The sequence below is a fragment of the Penaeus japonicus genome, unplaced genomic scaffold, assembly GCF_977035675.1.
Source record: "Penaeus japonicus unplaced genomic scaffold, GWHDUDI00000001_assembly GWHDUDI00000003, whole genome shotgun sequence".
NCBI lineage: Eukaryota > Metazoa > Arthropoda > Malacostraca > Decapoda > Penaeidae > Penaeus > Penaeus japonicus.
Window position 1 is genome coordinate 49,844,052 of NW_028234405.1, and position 12,500 is coordinate 49,856,551.

The following is a 12,500-nucleotide window of genomic DNA, read 5'->3' on the forward strand; positions in this document are numbered from 1 at the left end:
CATCACCATGCTCAAGGACAAAGCTCCGGGAACGTTTGTTGTTCGAGATTCCAACTCATTCCCAGGAGCTTTTGGTTTGGCCTTAAAAGTTTCTACTCCACCTCCAAATGTCACAAGTAAATCTAGTGACCCAGCTAGTGAATTAGTAAGACATTTCCTTATCGAGCCAACTTCTAGAGGAGTCCGACTCAAAGGCTGCGCCAACGAACCAGTGTTTGGTTAGTGTTCTTTGTCGTAACTTCTGCTTTAGCTTTTTTTCTTTTTATTTGTAAATATGTCTGTTATGATTTTCATATTGTATTTTGTTTTAGTTTTTTCTTATCATAACATGAAAGCCATACCCTCAATGAAGTCTTTTTCGTCTTATAGGTTCTCTCTCCGCGTTGGTGTATCAACACTCCATTACGGCCCTGGCTCTGCCGTGTCGCTTGGTGCTACCTGAGCGTGACCCAGCAGGTGCTCCTGACTCTGTGGACAGCAGTATCAGCACAAGTGGAAGCTCTAGCTCTACTTCACAACTCCTGCAACAAGGAGCAGCATGCAACGTCATGTATCTCCATACTGCAGACACAGAAAGCCTGACTGGCCCACAAGCAGTAAAGCGTGCAGTCAGTCTCATGCTTGCCGCCAAGATAACTCCAACTGTCGTGCACTTCAAGGTATCTGCACAAGGCATCACACTGACAGACAACGAGAGGAAATTGTTCTTCCGTCGCCACTACCCCGTCAACACCATCTCCCACTGTGGTCTTGACCCTGATGATCGACGATGGGCACAGAAGAACGAAGAGGGAGTTCCTGTTGGTTCACAGTAAGAAACTCTCTTCTTTTTTTTTTCTTCAGCAAAAATAGTAAGAGTTAGAATCACTGCAATAAATCCTACTTATTTCTCCATTTGCGCCACAATTTTACTTAATTTCACTGTATTTACTTTTCTTCTTTCAGCCGTGTGTTTGGCTTTGTGGCCAAGAAGGGAGCCAGCAGAACAGAAAACCAGTGCCACATCTTGGCAGAACTTGAACCTGAGCAGCCTGCAACAGCAATCTGTAACTTTGTAACAAAAGTAATGATGACAAGTGTAAGCAGACCGAATCTTGTTTAAATCAGCCGTAACCAGTGAACATTTGCAGCAGTTCATCTAGTGTGAATATTCTGAACAATCTCACATAGCTCTTACTGACTTTACTGATAACAGAGAGGCTTAATAGGGGTAAATTAGGTAACAAAATAGGTTGTTTTATATACAAAATGAAGTTAGGGAACTTTTATAGTGAAGCAGATATAAAAGTGTAGGGCTCACTGATAGGCAATCTGCATAAAGACTGATGTATAGTTTTTAAGAACACGCTCCATGATAACCTCTAAAACGTGATGACGGTAGAAATCATGTATTTGACAAAGTAGAACACTCATCACCATTATGGCAGAAATCAGGGATTGTTATCATAATTTATACTAGTGGGTAATGATGGACCTTCTGGAGGATTTATAAAAGCTAAAAGGAAATACATCATGACATGAGGTCTAGCAGTTGTGATATACATTTATGCAAGTTTTCATTGGAAATAAATAAACATTTTGCATTGCTTAGCCTCATCATCACTTGGGAAACCAGTTATGAAGTGAGTCAAGGTTTTTTCTATAAAACCTCATTTTACTTATTAGAAGCATGAAAGACATTTAACAGGGATCATTTTAAGGAGAATGATCAAAGCATGTAAAGCATATTAGGAAAATGTTTTTCTCGGCAATGTTGTTTTATTCAGCACCAAGTATCATGTAACTCATTTTAAACAATCCATGTGTTTTGCAATCAAAGCAGGAAAATGTTGTCCCATTGTTTTTTATTTAATTTTTATTTTTTGCTTTCCATGTGTGTTGCATAGGTTACCTAACCTAGAATATAAATATACGTTAATAATTACTATAGGCAGATTTTAATATATGAGCTGATTTCCTATTTCATTAATGTTTGAAATATATTTCTTATCTAGGATATGCATTAATGACTGTTAAGTCTTGCTTATATTATGCACTTCTGAATCAATATGCAAATGATTGAAGCTCCCAAAACACTTGAATATTAGTTTAATTAACACATTTACAAATATATGTATTATTTGTATTTAATGTAAATCTGCATTTATAGTGTGCGTAAATCTAAGATTACTTACCCCAGTGAAATTTGACTGTAAATTTTGTATTTAGTGACTCTTAATATAGTTTATCCTTTGTATTGGCAGTCTGAAGTAACTGAAAACACATGACTGTTTCAGTCAATGTTCCAATGTTATGTACATAATGTCCATATGTTTGAATGATAGTAATAAAAAAAAAAACTTTTATCAATTTTAAATATTGTAAATCATACTTCCATATTGTAACTTCCACTTGATGGGTAATTAATATCCAAGCTGCACAATACACAGTAAAGTCAAGATTTGTAAAGCTAGACCAGGTTCACTATCAAGGAGTGTATGAATACCAGATTGTTGTGGTACGTTTACACTTCTATTTATTAAGTAATTACTAGTCCTAATTAGACATTTGTATTTGCCAGATGAGGTAGAGCAGGTAAGAGGCCTGGCTGCACTAATAAGGAAGCAGGTAGTTCCTTTAACACTTATAAGGTGCTTCTTAACTCATGTAAATGACCTCTTCAAGCTTCTTCCAAAAATAAAGAACTGTTTCAACGTGTGAAGTATTATTTACGCTATCCTCTCACCTGAAGAAAGGAAAATCTTCGTAGCCTACAAAATTATTTCAACTTTTTGTTTCAAAGCTTATTACAAGAACATACCACCAAAGCATAACCCACGATTTTTTACACCTAAAAAAAAAACAAAAAACATGCAAATCACATACCAAGGAAGGTGTCCAGAGAAGCCATGTAACTTTCTGCGGTAGAAAATAGCAACAACCGAAGATCTGGACTCGATATGCAAAGTAAGTCACATGCAGAATAAAGCCTGTGGACTGTATACATAGGACAAGGTTTACAGTAATTGGATTTGTAAGCTACGCATCAAATGAGAGATGAAAACTACCAATTTACACAAATCAGTAATTTCTTTTAAATTAAAATAAGAAAATAATAGAAAGGACTATATATCAAAATCTTAGATACATGCAAGAAAATGTACTTCAATTTGTAATTAAACAGATGAATAATATAGAATCATTAGACAAAGAAGAAAGAAAAAGATCAGCTACATCAAGAGCCATATTAACCCTCTCTGGACGGGTGGTACAGTACTGTACCGCTCATTCAAAAGCCCAGTGGCCGGGCGGCACAGTATTGTGCCAGCCATTTAATTGATTTAGGCCTAATAATTCGAATGCCCCGGCATTGTGACATTCAAGGCTAGAATGCCCCCGTCGTGAATGGGTTAACCCACTCACGACAGGGGCATTCTAGCCTTGAATGTCACAATGCCGGGGCTTTCGAACGCTTAGGCCTAAATCAATTAAATGGCTGGCACAATACTGTGCCGCCCGGCCACTGGGCTTTTGAATGAGCGGTACAGTACTGTACCACCCGTCCAGAGAGGGTTAATTAGCAAATTAGAGAAATAACCTGGCAAAGTTATGAATGAATCACTTGTTCCCTAAAGAATTCCACAACATAATTTTTTAAAGAAGGATAACAGACTCCTACTGTAATACTATATTCCTTGTATCACCATATGTTACAGTGTTAAATACTTGCTCTATGGAAATATTATCAAATTATTTTTCATCTATGAATATGCTTCTCAAAAAAAAAATACACTGTAATGATGGGTAAAGGTGAATCAACTTTGCAATCATGTTCTGAACAGGTACTATGAATAATTAAAATAAAAAAGCAAGCACAACAATTCAAAAAATAATAATTTGGGTGCAAGACTTACATAGGTGTTAACCCCAGACAATATAATCACTGCCCAAATAATGCTCTGTGCTAAATGAGAAGAAACATTTACCAGAAGTATAATGCAGTCTTCATTCATCCTTATATTCATCATAAGGAGACTTTTGCTGTACATAGAAGAGATTAAGAAATGCTTTACAATTTAATCTTACAATTCAGTAAATGTATATGAAACAATGATAACCATCAGTTTCTTGAGAAGACAAAAGTTAGAAGGAAACACTAGATCTAATCATCCAAAATTACTCAGATCCAACAGAATGCCTAATCTCTACCCTATTACCTGAGGCATCTTTTTATGGGATATTCAGGAAAAGAAATTTGTTAATACGAGTATATGATATTGTAAATCTGTGTGAATATTGTCTATATTTTGTATGTGCAGTTGTTAAACTATGTTTGTTCTTCTTCTTCTGGCTTCAATCTCACTCACGTGGGGTTGCTGGTACAGATTTTCTTCCTCCATAGTGCTCTGTCTCTTGCATCTTCTTCCTTCAACCCCTCTGCATTCAGATCCTCCTTTACACAGTCCTTCCATCTCCTCTTTGGTCTTCCCTTCCTTCTCTGCCCAACCACCTCCTTCCTCACTCTGTTCCCTACGTAGCTCTCCTCTCTCTGCACAATGAGCCCCAACCACCTCAACCTGGCCTCACTCAACTTCTCTCTCAACTCTCCCACTGCCACTCTTTCTCTGACCCTTTCATTCCTAATCCTGTCCTTCAACGTCAATCCAAGAGAACATAGCATCTTTGTCTCTGCTACTTGCATTTTCTCCTCCTGTTTCCTAGTAATCGCCACTGCTTCCATCCCATACATCATCCCAGGTCTCACCATGGTCTTGTACATTCTCCCTTTCAATCATCTCTGGTACTCTTTTGTCACACTTCAGTCTTGTGATCTTCCTACATGCTCCCCATCCTGCTTGTATTCTTTTATCTACCTCCTTCATTTGCTTGCACTGTTGACCCCAAATACTTGAACTCTTCTACTCTTCTAACCATTTCTCCTTGCATAAGCAATGTTGCCCCTTTCCTCTGTTCTTCCGCATTTGCATCTACCCTCAAGTACTCTGTCTTCCCTCTGCTAACTCTCATGCCTCTATCCTTCGTCACTTCACGCCACAACTCCAACCTTTCCTCTGCCTCTTCTCTCGTCCCTGCATTAACAACCACTTCATCCACAAACACCATATCTAATGGTGCCTCTCTATCTCCTTTGTCATACAATCCATGATGATGGCAAATAAAAATGGACTCAGTGCCTAACCCTGATGTAAACCAACTGTGACCTCAAAATCCTGTTTCACCTGCTGCGCATCTTACTCTCGTCTTACTCCTCTAATACATGTCCTTGATGAACGGGATATGTTTATTCTCCATTTTCTTCAGCCTCGGACAGTTCCAGACCTCCTGCCTCAGTATCCTGTCATAAGCCTTTTCCAGATCAAAAAAGACACCGTGCAGGTCCTTCTGTCCATCTCTGTATTTCTCTATAAGCTGTCTCAAAGCAAAAATGGCATCGGTGGTGCTGTGCCCCTGCATAAACCCAAACTGCTGATCTGACACCTGCACTCTTCTTCTGCCTCTTCGCAATCACTCTTTCCCATATTTTCAACATGTGCGATGTGAGTTTGATTCCACGATAATTGCCACAGTTCTGGATGTCACTTTTATTCTTGAATATGGGAATAAACATACTCTCTCTCCACTCAGCTGGAATCTGTTGTTAGCCATTCGATTCCACTTCTGCCACACCCTTTCCAGGCCTCCAATGGGATGTCATCTGGTCCTACTGTTGAGCTCACCTCCTCCACCTCTCTCTCTCCTCCTTTGCTGCTATCACTGTCTCAGTCCTTGGGTTTTCTACATTCATTAGTTGTTGGTAGTACTATTTCCATCTGTTCTCTAATTGTTGGTTATCAGTCAGCACATTTCCATTGGTATCTTTCAATAATTTTGCTTGGTAGACGTCCTGTGACTGTTTATTCCTTTGGGATGCCTGAACCTTGGCACCCCACCACCATGTCTCCTTTTTCTTCCCTCCTCTCCTAGAAGTTTGCCCCAATACCTCCTTTGCTGTGCTGACAACCTCCCAAGAAACCTCCTGAGCCTCTGCCATCTGGTCACCCACTTTTTTTGTAAACTGTCCACAAGGTTCCTCCTCATTCCGCTTCCACCAGCGTGTTTTCTTTGTTTGCCTTTTGTCTCTAGGACATGACCACATGACCACTTTATGTTGTTTAGCCACTGCTTCCATTGGTAACACCTTGCAATCTTGGACTCATTTCAATCCTCTTGTCCTACTCATGATGTAATCAATCTGTGATTCTCGTCCTCCACTACTGTAGGATACCAGTTGGCTGCGTCTCTTCCTAAAGAAGGTGGTTAAACCATGCTTGTTATACACTCAAATAAACCCTGATTTTGGTATGCATTCCTAAAACATCAAACAAGTGAGGATTTCTTTAATTTCTTGTTCATTTAATGAGACTTGATAAATTTGTGCTGTCCTTGTCATTAATATCTAATACTGACATCACAAAGTAGTGAAGTAAAGTCAATGGTACAAAGAAACACATATTTGCAAACAGACATGTATATGCATCTATAAATATATAGAAAAACACTCACGTCTAGTTCATAAATAGGTGAAAATCAAAAGCTTTCATTACTCTTTTTTTTTTTTAATCAATTTCCATAAATGTATAAAAGAAGCCTTTTCACACAATAAAAAATTATCATAACAGACAACTTTTACTTATACTGCTTGAAGACATTTTTCAGAACTCTAAAATGTGGCGATTAGTTTCATAATATACAAAATTTATCATAAAATGTTATCATTTTTTCCTTAACTTGTAATAAATCGATATAAAAATCCATACCAGTTTTACAAAAAATATGCATTCAGTACGGTAACAATCACTGTGTGTTGACATGACTAGAATATTCAACATGTTCATTAATATAGAAATAACATTAACTATCAAATCAATATATGTGATGAAATCCTATCTCCTTTAACAACAAACAGAATGATATAAAAATAAAAATATATAAATAATATTACAGTCGATGAAACTGCAAAGTAACCTAAAATGTACATACATTCCCCCCTTACTGTCTTGTATCTCTGAACTGCATCTCTGATCAAGTTTTAGACTCCTTTTTCATACCTTTGCACCACATGTTTAAATGATGTTTTAGCTTTGACGATCTAGTGAACGTCTGACCACATAGTTTACAAGGATAGTGCATTTCTGTTGTCTGAGGACTGTTTTCGCACTCAACTTCGCTGGCATCCACAGGTACGTTCTTCATTCTTTTGACCGTCACATAATTTCCTTCAACGTCGCATGTCTTAGTGTGTGTGTTCAGTTCTATCTGACTTCTGAAAATTTTGTTACACAATGCACAAACATGTTCTTTTAATTTTTTTCTAGTTCTGCCTATCACTCTCTTCATCTTCTGTTCTACCGTCTGATTTGTACTTTCACAGGCTTTCCCTCTTGTTACTCCATTTTTACTTTGAATAACTTTCTCTTCTTTTGTAACAGATCCTATGCTTCCTTTCCCCAAACTCCCTTCGGATTTTCCTCTTCGGAGGCTTTCTCTTCTGCACGCTTTCTTGGATGCTTTGCCGTCTTCTGTCTTCACGCTTACTGGTTCGACAGGAACTTGCTCGAACTCTTCTTCGTCGCTGCTAACAATTTCTTTCTTCACGTGAACTTCTTTCTCGTCACTGTATCCGTACGACCACTCGTCATTTGACTTGTTGTGATTCATCTTCTGGTGGAATGTCAAAGCTGAAGCCCTTCTGAAAACCATTCCGCATTCTTCACAAACCTCTGTAAAGCTGCTGTTATGCTCCTTTAAGTGGTCTTTGTACAGACGGAAATCCTTAAACAACCTATCGCATTTGCTGCACGTGAACTGCTTCACTTTTTCAACTTCTTTTGCTGGAGGTCCTCTGTCTTGCTTTTCTCTTTTGGCAGAGCCTTTGTTACCAACCCAGCTACTTTTGGGTTCTATTTCATCGTCACTGTCATCATGGTAGGGAATTTCCTCATCGCTCACATCTGTGCTATGATCACTTTCTGTGTTCCAAGTACATTTCTGCTTGTGGTTAGTCAAGAGAACCTGTCTCTTAAAAATAGCTCCACAGTTGCATGCAAATTCATTTTTCCTCCCCACTTTAACCTTTCCTTTTCCTGTTTTTCTGTTCACTTTATTACCCTCTTCATCATGACTCTTTCCATTGCTGTCTTTTTCTTCTATGCATTTTTTCATATGTTCCTTCAGCCTAAATGACTGGGTGTAAGAAGCTTTACACAAACTGCATGAATATGGTTTTTCTCCCGTATGGCGTAGCACGTGAGATAAAAGGTGCGACTTCTGTTTGAACGACTGGCTACAAACGTCACAACTAAAAGGCCTTTCGCCCGAGTGACACCGTAAGTGGATTTTCATGTACGATGCTAAATATCTCTTGTCGCACTTCTCGCACGTTTCATAGACTTTATCTGCCGTTTTCCCCTTTTTCAATAATTTTAGCTTACTCATTTGGTTCACCTCATTTGTTACCACAGCTTGGTTATCTGGATCGGTTTGAACATTTCGCAACGAATAAACATTGCCGATCTTGACAACATCTGCATTGCGATCATGGACTGTCTTTATGTGGCGCCTGGCAGCTGACCTCTGGGAGAAAGTCATTTGACAAACGCCACATTTGAAGGCTCTTACACCTGTGTGTGTGTTCATATGGTCTTTCAGATGAGTTATTTGCCTAAACGCTAATGGACATAAGTTACACTTATAAGGCCTTTCACCTGTATGCATTCTCATATGACTAAGGAGATTTGATGACTGTAAGAAGGCTTTGTCACACACTTTGCACACAAATACCTTTCTTCCTTGCTCATCATAAACGGCTTTTAACTTCCCTGCACCGACTTCCCTCTTCCCTGCGTCACCTGAGTGATGCATATCCACCGAGGGTAAGTCCTGCATTCTATCTTTCATCTCGACGTCATCGAAAGGCCTGGCAAAATCGGATCCTTGGTCTTCACTGGCGCTTCTATCTGCATCTGATAACTGTGGACAGCTTTCCTCATCTCCAGCGGACACTACCTCACTTTTCACGGTGCCATCCTCTGCGTCTGTAATCTGTATGATTTCCCTCTTGACGGCATAATTGTCCGCTTCTGTAATTTCTATTTCTTCTGTTTTAATCTGGTCATCAATCCCACAGTCACCCGACACATTCTTGATAGAGGGATTGATGACAACAAAGTCTTTTTCTTCTCCGATCTTGACACTAATGACCATTCCTGAAGCATCGTTACTGCCTTCAACTGACTTATGCATTGCTACCTTGTGGAAATGCAAGGTTGCCTTACTACCGAAACTTTCCCCACATAATTCGCAAGTGCACTTGTCCTTCGAATGTACCATCTTGTGTTTCTGCATACTGCTTTTGCTTTTGTATGTCATGCCACATATTTCACATGTGTACTGGTTAGATTCCAAGTGTGTCTTCATGTGGTCTCTCTTGAAACATTCATCAATGAACGTCTTATCACAGATCTTGCAGTAGAAGTTCCTCACCTTACATGCAGGTTCATGTTTTGCTTTTTTTGCAACAGCTGGTGTTTCCTTATTGCATTTCTTTTTATGGATATTCAATCTTGAAGTCTGTGCAAAACTTGCATTGCAGTTGGGGCATGAATATGGTTTTTCCCCCGTGTGAGTTCTGATGTGCCCCCTGAGGTGAGGTATCTGTTTGAAACCTAGACCACATATACCACAAAAATATGGCCTCTCCCCCGTGTGCTTTCTCATGTGAGTGTTGTAGTTGGATGACGTTTTGCATGACTTCCCGCACTGCTGGCAGTCATAATCTTTGCGCACTCTTACTTTCTTGTCAATCTGCTTTTTCTTTTTAATCTTCGTCTTAACTAAAACAGATCTCGTCGGGTCGGATTCCTGTCTCTTCAGTTTGTCTTTCCTCTCTTCTCCATCCATTAGCCAAAACTCCTTCGTTTTCTTCCTTTTCCTCGAAACTTCTGTCACCACTTTACTCTCGTGCACAAAGGAGGCCTGATCTTGGTGTATCATTATCGGATTCTGTGCTCCCTCCTCGATCACGTAAGTCACTTCAGTAACAGGATCCAAGCCGTCGTCCCACACCAAGAGGCCTGAATTGCTTTCGTGTACTTCTTCTTCAAGAACTATAGGATAGCCTTGTTCTTCAGTGCTGTGCTCCTCGTGTACGATATGCGGATGACTCTGCTGCACTTTCTCATGGATTTCTTCGTGAATCACAGGGGGATAGTCCTGTACTACTTCAGCCTGGTCTTGCGACAGGTGGAAAACTGGAGGTGCTGTCTGGGTGAATGAGGGTTCTCTGCTATGCATACGATTCACATCGGAAACTAGTGTTATTTCTCTCCCTGTTAGGGATGGTGGTATGACAATCAGAAGCTCCTCCCCATTTTCTTGGTGTGTTTCCCAAACTGTGCCACTTTCCAGAGCCTTTTGTACTTGATCAGGGTCTGCAATGCTTATCACATTCTGAGATTCATTTTCAGTGTGAACTACTGTTTCGTTATTACTAAATGAGGAACTGATTTGCGAACCCTCTAGAATTACATTTTCCTGTTGCTCGGGACACACATTTCGACTAGTTTCACTACTGACAAGTTGGTTCTCTTGTACTTCATTGAAATACACTTGCTTGCCTTGTGAAGTGGTTAACTCAATTGATTCGGTCACATTTGGAATATTTTCAAACGCACAGGGTCTATTCACCGTTTCTTCCTTCTCCGTCTCTTTGAGCGCTTGTGTATAAGCCGTAGCTGAGTCCATGTTCGGCGTTATTTGATCCGTGGATGGAAGACCGTTAACCCTGTTTTCAGTCAGTGGATATACTTGCTGTTCGTGTATTCTGCGATGAAGGGATAGACTCGCTAGCCTTGGAAACTCCTTGCCACATGTTTTACAAGGGAATGGACCTCTAACTAGGTGAACACCTCGGTGCTTCTGAAGGGTTGCCTTCTCACGAAAGCGAGCTCCACATTCTTCACAAGTATATCTTCTCTCTCCTGTATGTATCATTATGTGAAACTTTAACCTTGTCATCGTAGAGAATGTCTGACCACACTCCTCACACTGATATGGCTTTTCCCCAGTGTGAGTTCTCATGTGGATCACCAAGTGTTCTTTTTCGTAAGTTGCATGATCACATATCTTGCAGACATAGGGCTTGATGCCTGTATGCTTTTTCTTGTGCACGTTTAACGAAGACCTTTGCGCAAAGGTCGACCCACACTCGTTACACTTAAATGGCCGTTCACCTGTGTGCGTCCGTAAGTGATCCTTCAAGTGATGAATCTGTCTGAATGTCTTGTTGCACTCGGCACATGTGTGCGGTCTCTCCCCAGTGTGCACCATCCTGTGTTTCTTTAAGTTTGAGAGAGAGTTACAAACCCAAGCACAGTTTTCACACTGATATGTCTTCACTTTCCTATCCTTTTCCATCTTAATATCAGTGTCCATTCCATCACACAACTGCGGTGCTTCGCTCTTAACAACCGCAGACTTTTCTACGCCATCAACAAATTCTGTAGCATCCACACCACCATCTCCTCCAGAGGCATTTGGGCTCTCCTCCACGAGACCTTCGTCGGGTTCGTCAGGTTCGTCGACTAGCTCCTCCTTGAGAATTATGCCTTCTTGGAGAAATCCCACCCTCATCTTGGGAGGGTCGTCTCCCGCTTCGAAACTGCTTATGCTGTTCACGTCAACCTTCCTTTCGCTTTCGCAGTCTTCGCCGACTTCGTGTTTCTGGCTGATAACGTCCTCATGGCTGGATACCTCCATTGCTCCTCTCTTAATAACAAATACCAAAACACTCAAAAAATGTACAAATCACTGTGGTAAATTCCAGCAATCAATTCTTCTTACTATCTCTTATTATTCAGTGTTGACTCATGTCTACTCTCCAGGGCTCATGTCTTGTGACTCACTCTGCTTTGCTCCAATCTGCAGGAAAATAGGTTGAAATTAGCGGTAATTGGGAAGAAAAGAAAGGGTGCAAAGAAGAAAAAAAAAATATATTCAACTTCACTTTCCATCATTATTGTAGTTTGTTTCATTCTTTTTTTTCTCTCTTCAAGATATTTGTTGAGTATTTGTTGACTTTTCAATTTCTATATTTTCCTTGCATATTACCAAACACTCTGTTCCCATTAATATGAAACCCAGTCAGGTTGAAGACACATCATTTTCATCAAACTGGAGTAATCAAAAGTGTGAAAACAATTTATATGCATAAATCTTGGTAAATAAAACTCAAGTCTCAATAAGCATAGTTGCTTGTACACATAGTGCATGTGGCACAGGATTCATTCTGAGGTTTTATTCAACAAATATCCTGGGAACCTTTGACAGTGTCTCTGTCCTAACCTTTTTTATATTTGATTCTTGTTTTCTATTTGTTGGGAAATTAAAAAAAAAAAAAAGTAAATAAAAAATAAATACTTAATAGGAAAATGGTATCAATCCTTCAAATACTTATGGCTACT

At 39.7% G+C, this 12,500-nt stretch overlaps 2 protein-coding genes across 13 annotated transcripts in view; one reads left to right on the forward strand and one right to left on the reverse strand.

The window, feature by feature from the left end:
• The window catches only part of LOC122247834 (focal adhesion protein tensin), a 345,161-nt gene extending 342,468 nt beyond the window's left edge, over nt 1-2,693 (forward strand). For all 12 annotated transcript variants that reach the window (XM_086533689.1, XM_086533647.1, XM_086533675.1 and 9 more), the window contains 3 exons: nt 1-218; nt 370-811; nt 946-2,693. The exon at nt 1-218 is cut by the window's left edge and continues 1 nt beyond it. In XM_086533689.1, coding sequence (XP_086389815.1) covers nt 1-218; nt 370-811; nt 946-1,102 — 817 coding nt within the window. In that variant the 3' untranslated portion in view covers nt 1,103-2,693. The remainder of the gene's footprint in view (nt 219-369; nt 812-945) is intronic.
• A 3,436-nt stretch (nt 2,694-6,129) lies between these two features.
• LOC122247835 (uncharacterized) overlaps nt 6,130-12,500 on the reverse strand; it is an 8,956-nt gene continuing 2,585 nt past the window's right edge. Inside the window, exon 3 of the mRNA XM_043007470.2 lies at nt 6,130-11,958. Within this exon, the coding sequence (XP_042863404.2) occupies nt 7,063-11,796 (4,734 nt within the window). The 5' untranslated portion in view covers nt 11,797-11,958 and the 3' untranslated portion in view covers nt 6,130-7,062. The remainder of the gene's footprint in view (nt 11,959-12,500) is intronic.